Raw genomic sequence first — 22,960 nt, forward strand, 5'->3', positions numbered from 1 at the left:
TAAGGGGTAACCTAGAGCCAAGCCATCTGAGGCAGGCCCAGTGGCCCCAAGATGCCAGGACCCACGCTTTGACAGTTTTTTTGCTCAGGACTTTTGCTTCTAGCCTTCTTACCTCATGGTTGCAAAATGGCCGCACTGCCTCCGTCATTTCATATGGGTTCCCAGGGTGGTGGACAGGGCGAAGGGCAGCTGATTGTCCCCCCCCCCCTCCTTTGAGTACTTTCCCCAACAGCATCTTGAACTTCATCTCATTGGCCCCAACTAGGTCCTCCCTGTTGGCCCTGGTTGCTGAGGAGCCTGGGAGCTAGGGGTTTACGATGAAGACGGTACCACCCTCAGTGGAGCTTCTTGCAGTGGAGAGCTGGCTGAGCCACAAGCAATCTCTGCCACTCAGCCTCTGAGTCCTATCTTTACAAACTAACCAGACTAGACTTTTTGAGTAAATTCCCTTTCTCACCGGAAATTGTATATCCCAGTGTTTCCCAGGGAACCCACCCACCCCCTATGAAGTTGGCTTTATTATTGTCGTCACCCTCCTGAGGCTCTGTCTCACAGTCCCCGGTGAATCGTGCCTCCTCATCTACCCGCCAGCCACCCCCATGCCTGCTCACGGCTGCTTCCTCTCTCTCCCCACTCTTCCTGGCCTTGCTCCTCCCATGAAGGAGCAGACGAGAGTCTGTGTTGCTGCCCTGCACCCAGCCCTTCACCCGAGGCCGGCACACTCTCCCCATCTCCGTTGTCTGCTGCTGGGCAGGAACCTGCAGGGGCCGCCATTTTCATTTCAAGGTGCACAAAGAACGTGTGGTGTCTCCCCTGCTCCCCGGTGTCTGGAACACACTCTCTAGCACGGCTCTGAGCCTGAAATGAGCCACTGTGGGTCTGCGGTTTTCCTGGGAGCCGGCTCATGACGCGTGGCACGTTCTCATAGGGGCCTGGGACCCCACAGCAGTGACAGGACTGGTTCCCAGGTTCAACTCCTGGGTCTGGCCTCCTGCAGCCACTGGTTCCAGCCCGGGGCCGCTCTAGGCTCCTCCTACCCAGGGCATCACCCCCTCGTCCCCCACGCAGTCGGTTACCTGGCCAGCTTGAGCATCACGGCCAAGTCGGCCTCGTGCCCCAGTGAACATTGGCTTAAACGGGAGCTGTTGATGAAAGAATTAGCACCTGACTGCCCCTTCCTTATTTCCATCAGCACATTGTCAAACTGGGCATACGAATTTGACAAGTGGGCCCCCTCCGTGGTGAAGGTGTCCTACAAGGTACGTCACAGCCTGAAGAGATGGATGTGGATGAGGGCAGGGGAGGGGTGGGGAGGACAGGGGAGGGCAGTCCACTTGTATGACTCACAGGTGCGTATACCCACGTTTTCCTGTGCTGTACACACGGGACCATGCTATTCGTGAGGGGTTTGGATCGTTTATTTCACAGTGATGCTTCTTTTTATTTATTTTTATTTATTTATTTTTATTTTTTTAATTTTTTTTCAACATTTATTTAATTTTGGGACAGAGAGAGACAGAGCATGAACGGGGGAGGGGCAGAGAGAGAGGGAGACACAGAATCGGAAACAGGCTCCAGGCTCTGAGCCATCAGCCCAGAGCCTGACGCGGGGCTCGAACTCCCGGACCGCGAGATCGTGACCTGGCTGAAGTCGGACGCTTAACCGACTGCGCCACCCAGGCGCCCCAGTGATGCTTCTTTTTAAGTGATGCCGTGGACTCAACATGTGGCATCCGGTGACATCAGCGCATTCACTGCAAGATTTTGTTCTTGTCACCCCGGCTTTGGTTAAAACCCATTCACGTAGAAAGACTCGATGAGTGTACTGTGGTCTGTGGGACATGGGACTTGTTCATCCCGCGAGGAAGACACTCATTGTGCCTTTTGTGTCAGTGGGGAAACTGAAGCAGAGAGGGCAGCCCGGTTGTGTCCTTGGCTGCCAGGCTCCTAGGTCCAAGCTCTTCACCCTGTGCCGGGAGGCTCTAGGCCACATGATGTGGAGGAGGGGGTCCCGACACCAGGAACAGTGTGGGCAGGGGGAACTTGGTGCATTTAAGGAGCTAAGAATCGTTCTGCTGGCAAGAACTTCTGGGACCCAGCAAAGCTCCATCAACCTGGAACGTGAGCCTGGAGAAAGCACCGTGTCTACATCCTGGGGCCCTGGTCACAGGCTCAGTCTGGAGTTTGGAGCTGGGGAGGGGCAGGGCAGGTTTGCTAACCGGGGAGAAGGCTGGAGCTACGTGTCTGGGAGTGCTCACGGCGCCCGCACGAGCACGGGAGGCCCGGGGGGGGGGCGGGGGCAGAGGCCCTGGTTTCCAGCTTCGAGGCCTCAGAGGAGGCCTGGAAAGAGGAGGGAGCTGATGGGCCACTGAGCAGGGGGCAGGTGTAGCGCAGGCGACAAGTTGGAGGACAGGCCCAACAGCCTTGCCCGGCGCCCTTCTGTGGCAGCCCCGGCGAGGTAGGTGTCAGCCGCCGTGGCCTCAGGAGGCTGAGGCGTGCGTGCCTTCTCTCCCTCGCAGGGTTCTCCAGCAGCCAGGCGTGCTTTCGTCCCCCAGCTCCGAAGTGGCAAGTTCAACGTCTTGCTGACAACTTACGAGTACATCATTAAAGACAAGCACATCCTTGCAAAGGTAGTATGTCCTTGTGTAAGACACACCAAGCCCCAGACAGTCACGTGATGTCAGGGAGCACCTGATCCAGGGTTGTTGTGTGTGTGTCATGCAGACTAGCTTCTAAGAACTTCTGCCCAAAGAGCTTACTCACATAGGGTACCTCCTGACCCGTCACCAGTTCTGTCCTCATTATGCCTGGCAGGGTAAGGGTGAGGCCAGCCTTGTCTCTGCCTGGGTCTGGTGGCCGTGGCCTTACATCCCAGGTGGCTGTGCCACCCCCACCGTGGCCCTTAGGACCCAAGCCCACAAAGCAGCTATGATTTTGGCATTCAGGGCTGAGGACTCGTGCTCCGTCGGTCTCGGGCTGGCATGTGTTTGCTGGGGGTCTTGCAGGCCTGGAAGCCTCTTGAGTGACACTGTTGTGAAGGCAGCTGTAGTCAGGCCATCGGTGGATCACTGAGACCATACCTTGACCCGGGTATAAAACTCACATGGTCCCTTGCCTACAAAAAGGTCACTTTTCCTGGTTTGGAGGCTGAAGATGATGCAGGTGTTCTGACCACTAACCATCCAGCACAGGTTAGGTCGGGTGATCGAATTTTTGACTCAGGGATGGAGGTGTTCACAGGTCACCTGTAGGGACTTCGTCGCTGTGACGATTCGGGTGCTCCATACCCATCTCCGGTGTACAGATGAGGGTGCTGGGGTCCATGAGCAGGCCCTTCCCCTCGTGCCTGTGGTGCAGGCCACCCCTTCCAAGCCTGCAAAGCCTGGCCCGTCCCAAGCCTGAGAAAGTCCTTACCTGGCAGCGGCATTAATGGATGTCAAGGCCAAGTGACGGGGACTCCTCCTGGGAGACGGCTCCCTTTCCCCTGCCCCTGTCAGCTGTGCCCTGTTCAGTCCGGTCACCTGACACGCATCGCCTGTCTCAGGCGTCACTGTGTCCACGGGAGGGCGGAGCTGAAGCACGGAGCAGTTGGGAGGCTCGTCACGGTGTCCTGCAGACTCAGGCTCACCGTGAGGCTGGACATCGAGCCAGTGTCTGTCGGTCCTGTGGTCACCAGCAGGCTCTGGGCACAGCCCCAGCCCCTCGGAGCTCCCATTCTGAACTTACCTGTACTAGTACTGCCTTGAGAGGCACTGCCTGGTGGTTGGAAAACGTACCCACTTCTGAGCCACGTCCCCTGTAGACCCCCCACCCCCAGCCCAGGGCCCTCTAATCCGCAAGAGGTGTGTTATTTGTAGTATTTTTCTGTGCTGCGTCCAAGCATATGTAATCTGGGGGGAAACCAGAGTACTTTCCTGCAAAGTGCGTCGTTCGCCCGACAGCGGGTCACGGGCATGTCTTCTGTGTGTCTGTCTGCGCCGCCTGCTTCACGGAGGCCCTGTTATGTGGCTGTCGCTTGTCAGGGGAACTTGTTACGCCCATGTTCTTCACCTAAATCTGCTGTTCCGGCTGGAGGCTTGCCTGAGAGTTGGGACATTCTTGCTAAGCTAGGGGCGACCCTGCTGCTTCCCGTGCCCCCGCCCACACACACACACACACAACCTCCTGCTCTGGGGCCCCGCAGATCCGTTGGAAGTACATGATCGTCGATGAAGGCCACCGCATGAAGAACCACCACTGCAAGCTGACGCAGGTCCTCAACACGCACTACGTGGCCCCCCGCCGCCTGCTGCTGACGGGCACGCCGCTGCAGAACAAACTGCCCGAGCTCTGGGCGCTCCTCAACTTCCTGCTGCCCACCATCTTCAAGAGCTGCAGCACCTTCGAGCAGTGGTTCAACGCGCCCTTTGCCATGACTGGGGAAAAGGTGTGTGTGTGCAGTTGGCTCCGTGCTGGCGGTAGGTAAGGCAGGGAGGGGGGCCGTGGTCATGGGAACTTTGCCCAAGTGGACAGTCCCAGGCTCGGCTGGCTTCTCTCAGGTGTCCGCTGAGTGCCCCCCACAGCGGGCCAGGCTTGTGCTGGATGCCAGGGCGGGAGGCCATGTCTTCGTGGGGCAAAGCGGCCCCGGTGCCGGAACTGAAGGGTGGAGTGAACTCTGGGGAGTCGCTCAGCGATTTCCTGACCCTGTGCCTCATGTCCAGGGAGGTGACAGCAAGGAGTATGGCCCTGAGGTAGCTGTGGCACTGGGTCCACGTCCCAAGGGTCCTGTTGGTCCTTCTAGAGAGATCAGATTTCACCCCAAGGGTAGCAGCAGGCTCAGAAGATTTTAGTTAAAACAGCAACAGTCAGATTCTGTATACTTTGTTTTTAACAAGCGCTGCGATTAACGTCTCTCCATGCCTATATGGCTGGGGATGGCATTGTCAGCCTGAAGACCAGACATTGGCCCGAGGAACCAGGTGTCCATTGCTTGATGAAGTCTCCAAGCCGGCTCCCAGTGCACGCCTCCTGTGCTGTTGGGGTTTGAGGGGGGCTTATGGGCAGCTCATATTTTCTGTCGAATGAGGCTGCATGGCTAGAACCTGGTGACTGAGGAATGGGACACAATTGCAGAGGTTGGAGGTTAATGAGGAGTGTCACTGCCCTCGGTGGCTGGGCTCCCTGGAGCCACCAGTGTTTCTGGCCCAGCCAGCTGGTTCCCAGTCCTGAGGGTCTCCATGGGCAGGTCCAGGTCAGCTGGGGCCACCTTACTGTCATCCACGAGGCCCCCTCTCCCTGGCTCCAGTGGAGACAGAAGCCCTTCTGAAGGAGACTGTGGCTTTTCCAGGAGGAGCCCCCAGTTTTCAGACCCCCAGGACCCTCATTCCAAGCATATGGCTCTTGTTTCATTTATTTACAAGGTTAGCAGCAGTTCTAGAACTATACTATGAGGTAATCAGGGGGCCCAAGAAAGATAACTTTAAGTCTGGTCTATTTGACTTTTTTCTTTTTATTTTTTGTGTTTATTATTTTTGAGAGACAGCATGCTCGCGCATGAGTTGGGGAGGCAGAGAGAGAGGGAAACACAGAATCCGAAGCAGGCTATAGGCTCTGAGCTGTCGGCACAGAGCCTGATGCAGGGCTCAAACTCACAAGTTGTAAGATCATGACCTGAGCTGAAGTTGGGCACTTAACCCACTCAGCCACCCAGGCGCCCCTTTTTAAAAAAAAATTTTTTTGGGGGCGCCTGGGTGGCGCAGTCGGTTAAGCGTCCGACTTCAGCCAGGTCACGATCTCGCGGTCCGTGAGTTCGAGCCCCACGTCAGGCTCTGGGCTGATGGCTCAGAGCCTGGAGCCTGTTTCCGATTCTGTGTCTCCCTCTCTCTCTGCCCCTCCCCCATTCATGCTCTGTCTCTCTCTGTCCCAAAAATAAATGAACGTTGAAAAAAAAAAAAATTAAAAAAAAAATTTTTTTTTAACATTTATTTATTTTTGAGAGACAAAGAGAGACAGCACGAGTGGGGAAGGGGCAGAGAGAGAAGGAGACAGAGAATCTGAAGCAGGCTCCAAGCTGCTCAGGGCTCAAACTCATGAACCATGAGATCATGACTTGAGCCAAAGTCAGATGCTTAACCAACTGAGCCAGCCAATTTTTAAGAGTTGAATTTGTTAGCATCATAGCAGACACCTTGGGAGAGTAGCGTTTCTTTCCCTCTGTCCCTGCTATGCTGAAATGAGAGAGGATTTAGGGCTCGCAGCAACAGAGCCCCCCAAGAGGATCATTCGTTTTACAGCAAATGTTCTGTAAATGTGGTTCTGTCCCACTTTCCTTGGGATATGTCGGCGGGTCTCCAGACACATGAGTTTCTATTATTTGTGGGGAGGCAGCCTGGTGTGCTGTGTGTTTCTTTTCCTAGTAAGGCCTATGGGGTGTGGTTCCCTGGAGCCTTGGTTTCTACACACTAGGAATCCTGTGGAAGGTCCCACGTCCTTACACTTTTCTAAAGGAAGGGGGTGCCCCACCATGCCCCTTAAAGCATAAGGCATCCTGAAACAGGTGCTGACGGCAAGGTGACTCTAGATGGCCCTGTGCACCCCCCTCACCCCATCCCCACCCCTTTCCTTTGGAGGTAACCTCGGTTTGCTTGTCTCACGGGGGTGCCAGGTGGACCTGAACGAGGAGGAAACCATTCTCATCATCCGTCGTCTCCACAAAGTGCTGCGGCCCTTCCTGCTCCGGCGGCTCAAGAAGGAAGTCGAGGCCCAGTTGCCTGAAAAGGTAACAGATAGTTTTGAGTGGACAAAGCCATGGTGCAGTGTCGTGCCAGGGGTTTTCCGGCGTAGGACCAGTCAGGTGGCGCTCAGGTGATCGTGGCCCTGGTCTCGCTTCGGCATTGTAGTGTCCATGGGGTGTGAGGACAGCCACTCACTCAAACGTGCTGGGTCTGCAGAGTGGAGGCGGGTGTGGATCAGAGCGGGGAGGCCGCCTGGCATCTGTGGATCAGACGCCTGGCCGGGTCCTGTCCCATCACATCCTGCGGTGCTTAGAGGCTGTGGGCTGCTCATGAACCCGCTCATACCGCAGGATGGCTCTGGCTTCTTGCTCAGGGTCCCAGTCCCCCAGCTGTCCCCCTAGACACCCTCTCCTCCCCCTGGTGGGACATGAATTACTTGCCCTTGGTTTTCTGGTGGACTGGAGAGAAGCTTTGGGAAAGTAGTCAAGTTGCCCCTTCTGGGTCAGCACGTCCTGTCTGTGTTTCTCTGTTCTGCTGTACCTACCACAGCCTGTCTCTCCTTGTTCCCCAGCTGTGGGGACTCCTCACCGTCATCCACTTATGCCCTCATTTGAGCACGTATCCTGGGGCCAGGTTGTCTCTGAGAGGTTCAGAGGCCAGTGATGGGCTCAGGCTGGGCGTTAGGCTCAGAGATTCTGAGCTCTGACTGGTGACGTGTGTCCCCTGCAGGTGGAATATGTCATCAAGTGTGACATGTCTGCGCTCCAGCGTGTGCTCTACCGGCACATGCAGGCCAAAGGGGTACTGCTCACCGACGGCTCCGAGAAGGACAAGAAGGTTAGCCACGGGCCCCTCCCCTTCCCCACCTGGAAGTCCAAGGCAGGTGGGTTGGGGTCAGGCCAGGTGTTTGGGGCTTGAGCACATTGTCGCCACCTGAGCCTTCTGTCTCCTTGGAGTTTACCATTGAGATCGAGACCTTGTCTGGTGGTGATCTGAAGGGCATCACATAGCTGCGGTTTAAATCATACCTGGTGGGAACAAGCCTGCTCAGTAAAGCCCAACGGCCCATTTCCAGGGATTCCCCCAAGACCCTCCCAGTGTGTCACTATCTGATGTCGTCCGCTTATGAAATGCTGGCCTGCCGCAGATACATCTGTCAACAGGGTGGAGCCCCGTGCTAGTTAGACTGTTCCAGTGAGCCTCCCCTTTCCAGCTGGGAAAGAACTGGCTTAACAGCCATGGCCACTGAGCCCCCTCACCTTGGCAGTAAAAGCATTTGGGGTGATGTGAAGTTTGAAGTGGATGGGGTCTGGGCGAGCTACCTTCTGGGACCCCACCTGCCCCAGCTCCCCTTGCAAGGACAGAAATTCCCTCCTGGGTCCCTTGATTCTGCTCCCGATGCCTCCCCATTGGCCTACCTCCCCATTTCTTCCTTTCCATCTTTTCTTTGGGCCCCTTCTCACCTGAGCAGCTGCAGCAGATACCCAAGCCCTGCACCCTTCTCTCTGTAGCACGGGTCTTCCCAGGTCATCAGGGCCCATCTGGCTGCAGCCCCTTAGAGATTCCCCTCGAGGCCCCCAACCAAGAAAAATGTTTGTCATTCAGCCTCAGCTCTTTGCCAGTCTTCCTTCCCTTCCGTCCTCCCAGCCTCTCCAGTGTGCCAGGCATCTCTTCCCCTGGCACTGGCTCTGGGCCCTCTGCGCCTCCCCGGGAGCCAGCCCCCTGCTCCCAACTGCTCCGCCACATGCCATACCTCCCCTGAAGTGCCCCCTTCTGGAGTCCTTTCCCCCCCCCACCCCCCCCCACCCCCCCCGTCCCCGCAATCTGCTCCAGGAACAAGACCCAACATGGGAGCTTCTCTTCTGCCTTCCCAGGGCAAAGGTGGCACCAAGACCCTGATGAACACCATCATGCAGCTCAGGAAGATCTGCAACCACCCGTACATGTTCCAGCACATCGAGGTGAGTCCCTTCTCCAGGGATGGCAGCCCTTCCGTCCTCCAAGCCGCATCTGTCTGGGCTGAGCCCCTCCTCACACAGAGTTAGGCTTAATGTTTATTTATTGTTGAAAGAGAGACTGAGAGTGCGTGAGTTGGGGAGGAGCAGAGAGAGGGAGACACAAAATCCAAAGCAGGCTCCAGGCTCTGAGTTGTTGCCACAGAGCCCGACTTGGGGCTCAAATCACAAACCGTGAGGTCATGACCTGACTGGAAGTCAGACGCTGAACGACGGAGCCACCCAGGTGCCCCTCCCGGACAGCTTTTTAAAAGATACTTTATAATACTTTGAGTAGGTAATGCCTGTACTTGTCTTGCTGTTGATTTTCTGTGTGTAAGTGCTTATTGTAAACAATCCAAACAACGTGGGAAAACATGTGATAGAAACGAAGGCTCCAGAAAGCCTAACCCCAGATAGCTGCAGAAAGCATTCAGAGACTCATCTTTGTGGTTATTTTCCCAAATAATCCTGGTAGGGTCCCTCTGCCTCTGCTGGTTGGCATACTAGCTTTTGCCGCTCAGTGATGTGGGAGGGGCCATTCCTGTTTGGAACATTGAGAGCAGCCTCCCTTTTCGTGAAGTCTCTGGGTCAGAACTTTTTGGGGCCACGATACCCTTTGAGAGTCTGGATTCTTCTGAATTGCACACGTATGTCTGTGCTCACTGGCATAAGGTCTCAGGATCTTTGCAAACCCCCTGATGCACCTGGGATTCCATTTCTCTGCTCCAAGAATGGTCTCAGGCGTACATTTTGGTGGTTAACAGTGCTGTCCTGTGACTTACTTTTCTTTGGGGGAGCCTGAGGAAAGGGATGTTGGTGGGATGCAAAAGCAGTGTACAGGGCCTGGGTGTGGCCTCAGAGCCACTGTGGGTGACCTCTGTGCACCAGTGTGAGGGCTCGGAGGTGTGGGGCCTCTTCCTGCCCTGACCTATCTCTCATTCTGTTGCAGGAGTCCTTCTCCGAGCACTTGGGGTTTACCGGTGGCATCGTGCAAGGGTGAGAAGCTTCCCGGTGAAGGGGGTGGGCACATGGTCCACATGCAGGTCTTTTGCACTTCTTTGGTTGGCTTTATCGCTCCTGTGACCTTTGTCCAATTTCAGAGGCACCGTGTTAGGGGCAGTAAATTTAGAAAATATAGAGAAGCCCAAAGAAGGGGCTAAAAATTCTCCATACCTTGAGAGTAGGTCACCATTAATCTTATGAGGCAGAGCTGGCTTCCCGGGCCCACCGTGCCACATCCGGGCTCTGGGACCCTTGACAGCCTTCTTAACCACTCTGAGCCTACGCTCCGTCCGCTAAGAGAAATGGTATTTGATCCACCTTGTCACGGGAGTGTTTTCTCCAGCGTTGTTCATGAAGTCTAACCCAGGCTTCGTTAAGCCCAGGTGTGGCTGTGGGTTCTACGTCTAGATCTCAACGTTGCAAATAGCTTTGCTATGGAGCTAAAGCCACCATCGTTTCTCTGGGCTAGTAAACTGCTGTGAAGAACAAAGGCATCAAAACAAAAGATTAAAACGTTCTTCAGCTATGTGTCTTTTGTACCAAATTGCATAATTGGGGTGTCACAGAGTTGACTTCAGGTCCTGGCCCTGGCATATCCGCAGCCATGTCTTGCTGTCCCCCCGGCCTCAGTCTGCACAGCTGTGGACCAGGGGTTGTTGGCTGGAGTGAATGAGAAAAGCGGCTTTGGCCCTGAACCCTGCACGGGGTGCGGTGTGGACACTCTCCAGTGTGAGCCTTTGCTCTTGGAGGTTCTCTCAAGGAATGGGGAGGAGGCCTAGCTTCCTGCTGTCCCAGCACGATTGCTGATCACATCTCTTCTCATTCTTAAAAGTGTCTGAGTTGGACGACAGTCATGTGCTCACCCTTGATCAAGTCTGGCCTGAGCATATTTTAGTTGGGTTGAAATGACTTTGCGGAAACTCCACAGGGGTGAGTGGGTCTGCCTAGGAAGCCACTTCTGTGCCCATGATCACGATGACCAGCCTGCCTAGGCGCTCAGGTCAGCCTGAAGATGGGAGCTGTCTCCTGTGCCTGTCTGCAAAGCACCGCTGTTAACATTATGTGCGTTCTTTCCCCGCTCCCTCCGCTCCCCAGGCTGGACCTGTACCGCGCCTCGGGGAAGTTTGAGCTTCTTGATAGGATTCTTCCCAAACTCCGTGCCACCAACCACAAAGTGCTGCTGTTCTGTCAGATGACCTCCCTCATGACGATCATGGAAGATTATTTTGCGTATCGCGGCTTTAAATACCTCAGGCTCGACGGTAAGTGTGACCAAGAGAGATGCTTTTTCAGGGGACTCATTATCTGCAGCTGCCAAAGCTTCTGGCTGGTACCCTGTCCCTTACAAGGCAGAGCAGGGCCTGGAGCTTGGGTCTGGCATCAAGAGTGAGCCTACCACGTTCAGTGGTGCAGGCCTGTGGGACTGGTTGGTCGAGGAGGTTGGCCAGCCTGGGTCTGACACCCCGTTCTCCCGAACATGAGGCTCCTGCTCTACGCACTACACATCTGGCTCCGGTGTTCACGGGGTTTTATGCAACAGCCGTGTTTTGGTTAGAAGCAGCAGAAATCCGTATCCCGTGGGCATGAGGAAGAAGTATTCAGGGGTTATGCTTGCTTCGGTACGGCTGGACCCACGTGTCTAGAAGATACTGATGAGCTTTTCTCAGGCTCTTGGCTCCGCTGTCCTCCATCTTGGCTTCCTGCTCAGGCATCCTGTCCAGGCTCCCCTGATGCTCTTTCAGCAAAGTCCTCGATGGTCCCCAACAAAGGGTGCAGTCCATCTTTTCCCTCAGAGGTCCAGGGGCTGGCTCTCATTAGGTTGTTGTGAGCCACATGCCTCTCTCTCCAGTGCCATGTGGTTGTAGAGCTGTCGCTGGTCAGGCCTGGAGCCCACGCCGGAACTACGTGCACTGAGAGTAGCAGGCGAGGGAGAGCGGGAAGCTGGGGATGCAGGATGACAGCAAGTTCTTCTGGGAACAGTGCTTGTCTGAGACCCTTGTGCTCTCACGGCCTTTATCCCAGACCACGGGAGCTCCTGAGGGGGGGTGGGTGCTCAGTGAGATGGTGACAGCATGCTGGACGTGTGGTCTGACGCTTGTCAGGTGGCCAGGAAGGCCCCGATCTCTGTGCGACTGCGGGAGCACTCGGACTCCTGAGAAAAGTGAGCTTGGGGAGCCTCTGGGTGGAACACGGTTAGGGAGGTTGCTTCTTTCCCACAGCTTCTCGGAGCTTTTATTGAAGCTCATTGCCAGGTGCATCTGCCTGACAGGATGCCCCAAACTTCTGGGCCTTCATTTTGTCTATTGCCGTGCAGCTGGTGGAACTGTGGTTTCACAGACCACAGACCTGTGGTCGCTGGCTGGTCGCCCGTTGGTCTCTGCCCTCCCCGCCCCCACTCACGGCCTGCCTTTCACACCTGTCATGCCTTCCTTCAGTCTGGTCTTGGGAGTTCCGTCCAGGGCCACCTTTACAAACACAAATGACAGCATGTCTCCCTGTGCCCCTGACAACAGGACAGCCCGGCCTCTCCAGCCGCCTCACCCGTCCTTCACGGGCCAGGCCTTTGTGAACCCTGGTCCCTGTCTGTGTCGCTAAGTCAACCCTCAGAGGAGGGGCTGTAGGTAGAGAGCATATTCCCACCCGCCACGGCATCTGTTCATTTGCTCCGTTTCTTTCCTTCCCCGTGGTGAGGAGGGGACTTTTGTCTGTCGGCCACAACTGCACAGTACCCACGTGGTCACGGGCAGAAGCTCTGGCAAAGAACAGATAAGAGGTGGGGGCTCAGCAACACGTTGTGAGATGGAGTCTTCCACCGTCAGCGGTGAGAGTGAAGGTGCCGGGGGGGGGGCCTTTCTGCCGTGGGGCCTGCCCCGTCCCTGCTCCAGGCCTTGCCTGTTTCCCCGGAAAAGGGCAGCTGGGGGCACGTCTGGAGCCCAGGCTCCTGTGGGCATCGGGCCTCCATGCTATGTGTCGTGATGTGTAGGTAAGCAGCTAGAAGCACTGAATATTCATTTCATCACCAAAAATGACTCCTGGTTTTGCCACGGGCACCTTGGCTCTGAGCTGGCAGCAGGCCAAGCAATTTCGGTGCCCCTGTGCTATTCATGGTGCTGAGGATCGTGTCTTGGCTGGTCACACCTGAGTCCCTATGGCTCCATGAAGAGGGAAAGCCATTCCCGCCTGGGGGGAAGAAGCCCTGTTATGAGGCGCCTGTGTGCTTGCCTGTAGCAGGTTCTCCTTGTGAACAGAGAAGCCCCTTGTAGCGAGATCGAGGCGGGCGCTAGCCCTCTGGTCAGTCACCTGTTCCAGGCTCTGTGCTTTGGCAGCCACCTGGTTCAGCGCTCATACTGGGCTCATTTTACTCCCAGGTGACACAGCAACCCATTGGTGCTCACTTTCATCTCCCCAGGTGGGAGGAGTGGCATTCGCTAGTGTCCCCGTAAACCCGAACCTCTCGCTAATCGCACTGATGCATATGTGTTGAGCAATTACGGCGCTGGCCCAGGAGGCCTCTGGGGGACGTGCGCAGGCACTATCCCTGCGCTCCAAAGCAGGTGTCTCCCCTGTCTCCTCTCCATCACCCCCCTTCCCCGCGTGGTCGCCCCTGCTGACCCCATTCTCCCCGTGCCCTGCAGGAACGACGAAAGCGGAGGACCGGGGCATGCTGCTGAAAACCTTCAACGAGCCGGGCTCCGAGTACTTCATCTTCCTGCTCAGCACGCGGGCCGGGGGCCTCGGGCTGAACCTCCAGTCAGCTGACACTGTGATCATTTTCGACAGTGACTGGAACCCTCACCAGGTACGAGTGGGCTAGCGCCCCGGCAGGGAGGGGACTGGAGGCTGCACGGAGACCCTGCTTGCCGCGAGTGGCTGCGGCCCCCACAGCTCCTGAGGCTTTTTTACAGAAACTCAGAGGGTGTTTTTCTCTGTTTCTCAAAACATAGAAATTCCTTTGATTTTGGAAAAAACGTACTCCGTTGCAGTTAAAAAAAAAATCCTGAATTTTTGGAAATACGTAAAGAAAGCAGAAAATAAACCCAATCTTAACAGCTGTCGGTAATTGCTGCTTTTTTAGTGATGCAAGCCTTCCAGGCTGCGTTCTGTGTGAATTCTCACACAGTTATGCTCTTAAAAACATTTGGGGCCTAGGTCTATGCTGCTGCTCTTCTTTCTTTTTTTTTTTTTTTTTAATTTTTTTAACGTTTATTTATTTTTGAGAGACAGAACATGAATGGGGGAGGAGCAGAGAGAGAGAGAGACACACACACACACACAGAATCCAAAACAGGCTCCAGGCTCTGAGCTGTCAGCACAGAGCCTGACGCGGGGCTCAAACCCGCAAACTGTGAGATCACAACCTGAGCTGAAGCTGGGTGCTTAACTGACTGAGCCGCCCAGGCGCCCCTCTTCTTTCTTATCCATATGCCCTCTACAGGGCGCCACGACACCAGCTACAGAGAAACGGGGTGTCACAGATAACAGCAGTTTTTAACTTTTCCCAGTGTTTCATTATAAAAGTGATCATTTTTTAATGCAGATATCAATAACACGAAATAACAGTCCTTTTTTCCCCCTCCCACCAGTCTCAGCGTATGCCAACATGTACCCGTATGCACACAGGCACATTCGGGTTTTGACACAAAACACAGCACGTTCTAGCATGTGCTTTAGCAGCTGGTGTATTCTCTCGGTGCGAGCACACTGGGAGGCCACACAGCCGTGTGCTCAGCTGCCAGGTGTCCGGCCATATGGTGGCCCTGAGACTTTACTCAGACCGCACTTGGCAGGTGTCTGGGTTTTGTTTCTCAGCATGACCAGTTAGGGAGCCCTGTTGTCCCTCTCTTGGAGTATTTGTATGAGGACTCACTGGCCAGTCCACCCTCAGCGGTGGGATTGCTTGGCCTGTGGCCATGATCTCTTTATCTTCTATTCACTTGTGCCACAGTGGCCTCCAGAAGGCTGCCCTAGGTTTCTCCGCCCCCCCCCCCCCCCCCCCCCCCCAGGGTATGAGCGTGTCCTTCCCCGCAGCCTAGGGGCACTAGTCAGCAGTGTGGGAATTCTAGCCCATCCGATGGGCCGATGCTCTGGTTGGTTACTAGCGACCCTTTCTACCATCAGCCTGGGGCGTACTTCTCACCAAGACCTCAGCGACCAGCCGATTTCCTGAGAAGTGGTTGGGGGGTGTGCTGCCCCCATCAGCAGGCATATAGTGGGCAGAGGTCCCCCTGGAGCCCTGTCCTCTGCCACACTAGGGGCATCAGAAGCCACTAAACTTCCTACAGGGCCTAGGGCACATGATCCAGTGCTTACCCTGCCGGGAAGCATACTGGCCGAGCCAGGGGCGTTCCTGTCTGCCCCACCCCCACCCCCGGGCCAGGCGTGGCCTCCATCAACCCCATGGGGTATGATTCTTGACCGTAGGCCCACATCCCTCTGGCCCAGATGCAGGACTTCACGGGAACCCTCCTGATTTGGGGCTGGGGGTGATGATAGAGAAGTGTTGGCAGCCACGGCTACCACTTGATCAGAGCTTCACTGTGCATCATGCTCTGGGCTGAGCACCCAGTGCCATTTAGCTCCTCTCCCCACACGACAGCCGGGAGAAGGGCCCGTGTCAGCAGAGTGAGTCCTGAGGCTCATAGAGGTGGGGCCTCGGCCTGAGCTGCACATAAGGGAAGTAGCAGGGCCCGCAGCCAAACCAGGCACTGCCAAGATGCTGTCCTGCTTCGGTCATGTCCTGTGCGTGGTGTCCTTAATGCATACGGCCACACCATGCACGGGGCCCTCCCAGGGTAGGTGAGGGGTCCTTTGTCAGCTGTGACATGAGCTGCTTGGGAACATGACCATCCAGGACTTGTCCTCCAATTGGCACCTTCCACCTGAAGACCCGTAGAGTCCCAGTAAGGTGGGTAGGGGCGATCCCGGGGTGACGTCATCCCGGCCCAGTCTGCAGGTTGCGTTCCTGGGCTCCCAGCTCAAGAAGCTGCTGGTTGGGGCAGGCAGGCAGGCAGGAGGAGGCAGGCACACGAGAACCGGAAAGTCTTTCCTGGTGGCGCCGCGAGGTTGACTTCCTCTTAAAACGGCATAGAGCTGGATCGGGACTGACCCGCGTCTCTTCCTCTAGGACCTGCAAGCCCAGGACCGCGCCCACCGCATCGGGCAGCAGAACGAGGTGCGAGTGCTCCGTCTCTGCACGGTCAACAGCGTGGAGGAGAAGATTCTGGCCGCAGCCAAATACAAGCTCAATGTCGACCAGAAGGTGATCCAGGCCGGCATGTTTGACCAGAAGTCCTCCAGCCATGAGAGGCGCGCCTTCCTGCAGGCCATCCTGGAGCACGAGGAGCAGGACGAGGTGAGGGCAGCGCCGGCCCCGACCCCCTCCCCGGCGTGAGTGGTGGACGCATGAGCGGCTTTCATTTTTGTTTTTTTACCTTTTTTGCACTCTTTTTTTTTTTTTTTTTTTTTGCATCCCTTTGGAGTAAAGGGAGTGTGGGCTGAAAGGAAAGAGGATGAGTACTTGCTTTTTCTTTGAAGTGGTTTTTTTTTCTAAACTACTGGTGAAAGGCGCCGGATTGACAGCCCTGGAGCCTGAAGTCCTCTATTTATCCACAGAGCAGACACTGCAGCACGGGCAGCGGCAGTGCCAGCTTCGCCCACACTGCCCCTCCGCCAGCGGGCGTCAACCCCGACCTGGAGGAGCCACCTCTAAAGGTGAGAGGGGTAGTTCAGTCTCCACGCCCATCCGGTCCTCGGCTTCCCGGCTGAGACGGCCAGCAAGGGCCCTGACCCCACGGAGCGTGCGTGTGCGTGTGCGTGTGTGCCTCTCGCTGCCGCGTGGGTCCCCATCCACCGCAGCCGGACCGGGACCGCCAGCTCATTGCCCGTGGCCTGCCGCCGCCCAGCCTGGCCTCTCCGCACCCGAACTAAATGTGTGCCACCTTCTAGGAAGAAGACGAGGTGCCCGACGACGAGACGGTGAACCAGATGATTGCCCGGCACGAGGAGGAGTTTGACCTGTTCATGGTAAGCGCCACGCGGAGGCAGAGGCACTGTTCCCGCCTCACGGGCTCACAGGGTGCCGTGCGGCTTCACGCGCCCCACCCTGTCAACATGAGATCGAGCAAAACGTCTCGGTGACGGTGGTGTCCCCTGCGGGTAACAGAGCCAGGGGCGTTTCACAAGGTGGCCGCACACTGCCTCCTAAGTGACCCATTTTTCTTCTGTGGCTTCCAAGGAGTGTTGCAGCAGTGGTGGTGCGCGCGCGCACACACACGCACACACACACACACAGGGTCCCCTTTGGATCCTCAGTACTGCAGAATGCGTGTCCTCCTGAGTCCTTTGCCCTTGAGGCTCCCTTTCAGAGGGAGTTGACACTGTCCCAGGCCAGTGGTCAGTCACAGATGCTCCTGAGCCCTGGGTAGAGAGCACTGGTCAGCATGGAATCAGAGTGTGGGCCCTCAGCCTCTCTTTTGCTGTCTGTTCTGGAATTTTCTGCCTCAAGCCGGAGCTCCTAGCAAGGGTCTACTATCAGCACCGGGCCGGCCTGGCCGTTGCAAACTCCAGAGCCTCTGTTGAGCTGCCTTGTAGCATCTGTGTCAGGCAGAGAGGCCTCCCCTTGCCACGTGCCCTTTGTATGCGCGCAGCTCTCCTCATGCTCACGCCTCTCTCCCTCTGCCCCCTTGCCCCGCGTCCCCCAGCGCATGGACCTGGACCGCAGGCGCGAGGAGGCCCGAAACCCCAAGCGGAAGCCGCGTCTGATGGAGGAGGATGAGCTCCCCTCGTGGATCATCAAGGACGATGCCGAGGTAGAGCGTCTGACCTGCGAGGAGGAAGAGGAGAAAATGTTTGGCCGAGGCTCCCGCCACCGCAAGGAGGTGGACTACAGCGACTCGCTGACCGAGAAGCAGTGGCTCAAGGTACATGCTGGAGAGGGCCAGTTGGCGACGGGGTCGGGGGAGCAGAGGCTAGCTGCTGTACCGTGGGCCTCATCCAGAACCCGAGTGGGCTCCCTTCCGGCCCCTCTTGGTGTTCATTAGTGACAGTGATGGCTCTGTTGTGGGGTCAGCTCGTTCGGTTCCTCCAGACCTGCACAGGAGAGAGCGCCCACATGGCCCCGAGGCAGCTCGGGACTCACCACTAGGCGTAACTGGCCTCGGCTCTGCGTGGTCTTCCGGGGTCACTCCCCTGTCAGTGGGAAAGGCAGCGACGAGTTAGTGATCGAAATGCCCTGCCACACGGTAGGGAGTGCCAGCCGGGATCAGACAACCTCACTTTGGGCACTTTGCCTCCCAGAGCTGGACTCCTCACCCGGCTGTGGTGGGGGGAGGAAGCAGGTCCCTACCCAGGCTCAGCATTGCAGCTGCTCACAAGTGACACGGTCATAGTTTTCAGCAGACGCGCCTGGGTCCCTGGCAGCAGCAGGTGTAGGCGGCTGAGTCGGGGCCTCAGGGGTCTGGTCGGCCCACTGTGCCAGCACAGGTGGCAACGGAGTTGTGGTGACAGGTCAGGCCTTTCCCCAGGCTCGGGGCTCTGAGTGCAGAAGTGATGGCTGGGAATCCGGCCATGGAGTTTGACGAAAATGTCCATGAAGCAACACTTTCCAGGAAAGCAGGTGGGGGCGTTCAGGTTGCCTTGTTGATTGGCACACCCCGGGATAAATGATACTGCCTTCCCAAGTCTCCAGTTGCACTCCCTGGGGTTCCTCCCGATTAACTATGGGCCCCAGTGGTTCCTCAGTGCATGAGGTCCAGCAGCCCTGGCCCCATCCAAGAAGCTCAGAACCACCCAGACTAGTGAGCTTGCCCGCTGAGCTGTGCTCAAGAGGGGACCACTGAAACATGCTGGGGAACCAGGCGACCCTCGGGTGGGGCAGGTGGCTTGTCCTGCTCCTCACCCTTCAGCCCCGAGCTCCAGGGACAAGAAGAGAACCCCAGTTGATGGAGCATAGGCCCAAACACAGACCTGTACGACTCCCATGGTCGTACACTCCCACAGTTGAGACACGGGTGCCCTTTAAAAAACAGTTGCCCGTGGGCTAGTATCATTTTTTTTTAACGTTTATTTATTTTTGAGAGACAGAGACAGGGTGTGAGTGGGGGAGGAGCAGAAAGAGGGCGACCCAGAATCCGGAGCAGGCTCCAGGCTTTGAGCTGCCAGCACAGAGCCCGACGTGGGGCTCAAACTACAAACTGTGAGATCATGACCTGAGCCAAAATCAGATGCTTAACCGACTGAGCCACCCAGGCGCCCCTATCGATTCACTTCTTTTTTTTTTTAATGTTTATTTTTGAAAGAGAGAGACAGACAGAGACAGAGCATGAGTGGGGGAGGGGCAGAGACAGAGAGGAAGACACAGAATCCGAAGCAGGCTCCAGGCTCTGAGCTGTTAACACAGAGCCTGACATAGGGCTCGAACTCATGGACTCTGAGATCACGACCTGAGCCGAAGTCAGACACTTAACCAACTGAGCCACCCAGGTGCCCCTTTTTTTGTTTTTTTAAAAATAGAATTCATATACCACTAAGCTCACTTAAGTTGTACAGTTCAGCAGTTTTAGTATATTCCGAGCTGTGCAGTGGTCACCACAGGTCAGCTTAAGAACATTCTTGTCACCTCAGAAAGAAGCCCCATCCTCTTCAGCTACCCTTCTGTCCCTTTATTCCCACTAGCTCTTGCCCTGGACGTTTCGTATAAATGGAGCAATGTGCTATCCTTTGACGTCTGGCTTCTTCCAGCAGGCAGACTCTTTCCAAGGTTTATCCATGCGGTAGCAAGTATCATTCCTTTCCAAGGCCGAGCAGCATTCTGTTGGACAGGTAGGCCACACGGTGGTGATGTCTCTGTTCGTGCAGACACTTGGCCTGTTTCCACCCCTTGGCTATCATGAACAACGCTGCTGTGAACGTTGTGGACAAGACTTTGTGAGGAAACACGTTGTGATTTCTCTCACATAGAGATCTAGAAATAGAATCGCTGAGTCAGATGGTCTTTTGAGGAGCTGTCAGACTGTTTTCCAAAGCGGCTGCGCCGTTTTGCTTTCCCACCGGCAGCATGTGACAGATCCAGTTTCTGCATAACCCTACCTATATTTGTCACCTGCCCTTTGATTGCAGTCATTCTGGTGGTTATGAAGTGGTAACTTCATTGTGGTCTTTATTTGCATTTCCTTGGTGCCCAGTGGGGTAGGACATCTCCTGATGTGCTTGTGGGCCATTTGCGGATCTTCTTCAAAAGTCATTTCATCAGATGTATGGTTTGCAGGTATTTTTTCCTATTCTGCGGTTTATTGTTTCACTTTCTCGATGGCGTCCTTTGAAGCACAAACGTTTTTAATTCTGACGACGTCCAGCGTATCTATTTTTCTCCTGCTTGTGCTGCGGTATGGTGTCTGAGAGTCCGCTGAGAAACGCAGGAGCACAAAGATTCACCCCCGTGTTTTATTTCAAGGGGTTTTAGAATTTCAGCTTTTACACGTGGGCCCATGGCCCTTTCCGAGCAGTTCTTGTTTAGGGTGTGAGTTAGGGATCCGACTCCATTCTTTTACAAGTGGACAGCCAATTGTTCTAGCCCCATTTGTTGAGAAGGTGATGCTTTCCCTACAAAGCGTGTGCCTTTTTGTATGCCATACCCGTTAAGAATTTGCATTAATAAAACAAAAAACAAAACACATTTGCCCAAAACAAGTACTCTCTTTTCTTAGTGCTGGCCCTTTAACTGGCCTCGCTTTTCTGGCAGCCGCTCTGGTGCCACATGTACCAAAACTCTTCAGAATGTTGCTGGCACGTGCCCTTCTGACCTGCGTGTCCGGGCCTCAGGACCAGAGACCCTAGTCTCGCGTCCCTAGGGTGGCTGCGACAGTGACCACAAACTGGGTTACTTAAAACTACAGCAGTATATTCTCTGATGGTTCTGGAGGCTTAGAGACAAGTCAAGGTGTCAGTAAGACCCTTTTTCCGCTGAAGGTTCTAGGGGAGGCCCCTTCCTTGCCTCCTCCAGCTTGCTGTGGCTCCTTGGCCTGTGGCCCCATCGTTCCAGTCCACCGCCATCTTCCGTGGCCTCTCCCCCGTGTGTCTTTGTGTCCTTTCCTGTCTCTCTCGGGGACATTCTCATTGGAGCTGTGGGCCCACCCTGACACAGGATGATTTCATTCTGCTCTTTAAGTAATTACATCTTTAAACGTCCTATTTCAACATAAGATCACGTTCTGAAGTTGGACACGGACACGAACTTCGGGGAACACTGTTCCACCCTCCGCACCCACCCTGGGCTCCCAGGACACGCCCTCCCCCGTGCCAACCTTGCAGTGGCTCCTGCCTGCCACGCGCTCTTCCAGCCGTTCCTTTGGCCTGGATGCCTTACCCACCCCCTCCCTTCAGATCTCAGCCTGGTGCTACCTCCTCGGAGGTGCGCCCTTGACCCCCCGACCTGGGCACGTCTGCCCCACCATCAGAGCACCACTCACCCTCCTTCTTGGCAATCGACACGCTTTGTGCCACGCTTGCAAGATAGTTGTCTGCTTACGCTCTCCCCTCTGTGAGGGGTTTTTTCCCCGCTGTGTCCTCAGCTCATGGCCCTGTGTCCTGCTCACGGTCACAGCTGACACATGTGAGGGGATGACCAGCACATCCCCGTGAGTCCCGCCCCCACTCCCTTTCCTGATTCCGGACTCCCCTGGAAACGTGGCTTCTTACTTCTTTACTTGCGGGGATAAAACATGCAAGTTGGTTATTACCTTTGAGAAGTATGAAGTTGGTATTGTTTGAAAATTAATATCGTTCAGATGCAGCCTCTTCTGCTCAGCACTTCCACTTCCACGAATCCACGTGCAAGCCACACAGCTGTCAGTCGTGGCATCGATTACACTGGCACCCCTCCCCCAAACGGAAACCACCTAAATGCCCAAGAACAGGGGATGTTTAAACGAGGGTGTGTCGTACAATGGAATACTAAGCAGATATTCAAAATTACGTTGCAGAAAAACGGCAGGAAATACACCCAGAATATAGTAAGGAAAAACATGAGTCCCGTTGTGGTACGTGGATGTGACCGTAGCTCTGTCCCCAGTCCCGCACGTGTTCGTGGGAAGGGCCGGGAGCATCCTGAAGGCGGCGGGCAACGCTGGCTGCACGCAACGTGAATGTACCTGATGCCAGTGAACCGCACGCTTGAAAATAGTTACAGCGGTCAGTTTTCTGTTCTGTATGTTTGGCCAGATTTTGAGAAAAATGCAGAGGGTCTAGTGCAGAAGTATGAATAGTGTCACTGTGGGTGGAGGGATTCCAGGGTTCAAGTCTTCAGTCTCCATTCAGTGAGGATGTGCCTCTAATTGCTAAAGAAATGCGACTGTCTGTTTGTCAAGGACAGGCGGGCACCGGGGCACACGGAGGCACACAGGCCTGCCCTGGTCCCCCGGGGCCCGTCGAGAGCCCCTGTGAGCGTCCCGCCCAGCTGTGCCCCGCGGGTCTGCGCCGCGGCCTTTGCCTGTCGACCTCGGTGCTGGCTGTCCTATTTTACCACTATTGACCCTGAAGGCCATCGAGGAGGGCACGCTGGAGGAGATCGAAGAGGAGGTCCGGCAGAAGAAATCCTCTCGGAAGCGCAAGCGGGACGGCGACGCCGGCTCCTCCACCCCGACCACCAGCACCCGCAGCCGCGACAAGGACGATGACAGCAAGAAGCAGAAGAAGCGCGGGCGGCCACCCGCCGAGAAGCTCTCCCCCAACCCTCCCAACCTCACCAAGAAGATGAAGAAGATCGTGGATGCCGTGATCAAGTACAAGGACAGGTAAGTCGGGGAGCATGGCGGGCGGGCGTTGGGGGTCCTCGGAGGTGCCTCCAAGCCGGTCGTCGGGTCAGTCCCTCCACGAGCACTGGCTGCCTGTCCTTGTCCCGGGACCCTGCCCTCCTGAAACATACTGTCTGCAAGAGGAAAGCGCACGGCGTCAGCTGTGGTGACAGGAAGAGAGAGCGCGGTGGGGAGGTAGAGACAGGGTGCTCTTTTCAGGGAAGGTGACATCTGAGGGCAGCCCTGAGGAAGGGAGGTCTGGGATGAGTGCTCCAACAGAGGCGAGAGCCGGTGGAGAGGCCTCAAGAGGCCAGGGGTGAGCGAGGTGGAGAGGCAGGGGTCTGTGCTGTGATGGGCGCCGATCGCACGGATGGCGGACGGTGGCGAGGAGGCCCGCGGGGCGAGAGCACAGAACAGGCAGCTTTCTTTCTCTAGACTTTCCACCGTCTCCCCACGCTTG

General features: G+C 55.9%; 1 protein-coding gene across 11 annotated transcripts in view; it reads left to right on the plus strand.

Moving 5' to 3' along the window:
* The window catches only part of SMARCA4 (SWI/SNF related, matrix associated, actin dependent regulator of chromatin, subfamily a, member 4), a 90,870-nt gene that overhangs the window by 49,625 nt on the left and 18,285 nt on the right, over nt 1-22,960 (plus strand). For 4 of the 11 annotated variants that reach the window (XM_043586565.1, XM_043586566.1, XM_043586564.1 and 1 more), the window contains exons 17-29: nt 1,193-1,259; nt 2,520-2,630; nt 4,184-4,426; nt 6,644-6,757; nt 7,443-7,550; nt 8,588-8,674; nt 9,660-9,706; nt 10,808-10,974; nt 13,348-13,511; nt 15,837-16,064; nt 16,658-16,735; nt 17,413-17,631; nt 22,247-22,500. In XM_043586565.1, coding sequence (XP_043442500.1) covers nt 1,193-1,259; nt 2,520-2,630; nt 4,184-4,426; nt 6,644-6,757; nt 7,443-7,550; nt 8,588-8,674; nt 9,660-9,706; nt 10,808-10,974; nt 13,348-13,511; nt 15,837-16,064; nt 16,658-16,735; nt 17,413-17,631; nt 22,247-22,500 — 1,887 coding nt within the window. Of the gene's footprint in view, nt 1-1,192; nt 1,260-2,519; nt 2,631-4,183; nt 4,427-6,643; nt 6,758-7,442; nt 7,551-8,587; nt 8,675-9,659; nt 9,707-10,807; nt 10,975-13,347; nt 13,512-15,836; nt 16,065-16,324; nt 16,424-16,657; nt 16,736-17,412; nt 17,632-22,237; nt 22,501-22,960 lie in introns of all 11 variants that reach the window. The other 7 variants (XM_043586557.1, XM_043586556.1, XM_043586558.1 and 4 more) reach the window with 3 other exon arrangements.

This window comes from Prionailurus bengalensis, chromosome A2 (genome assembly GCF_016509475.1).
Source record: "Prionailurus bengalensis isolate Pbe53 chromosome A2, Fcat_Pben_1.1_paternal_pri, whole genome shotgun sequence".
NCBI lineage: Eukaryota > Metazoa > Chordata > Mammalia > Carnivora > Felidae > Prionailurus > Prionailurus bengalensis.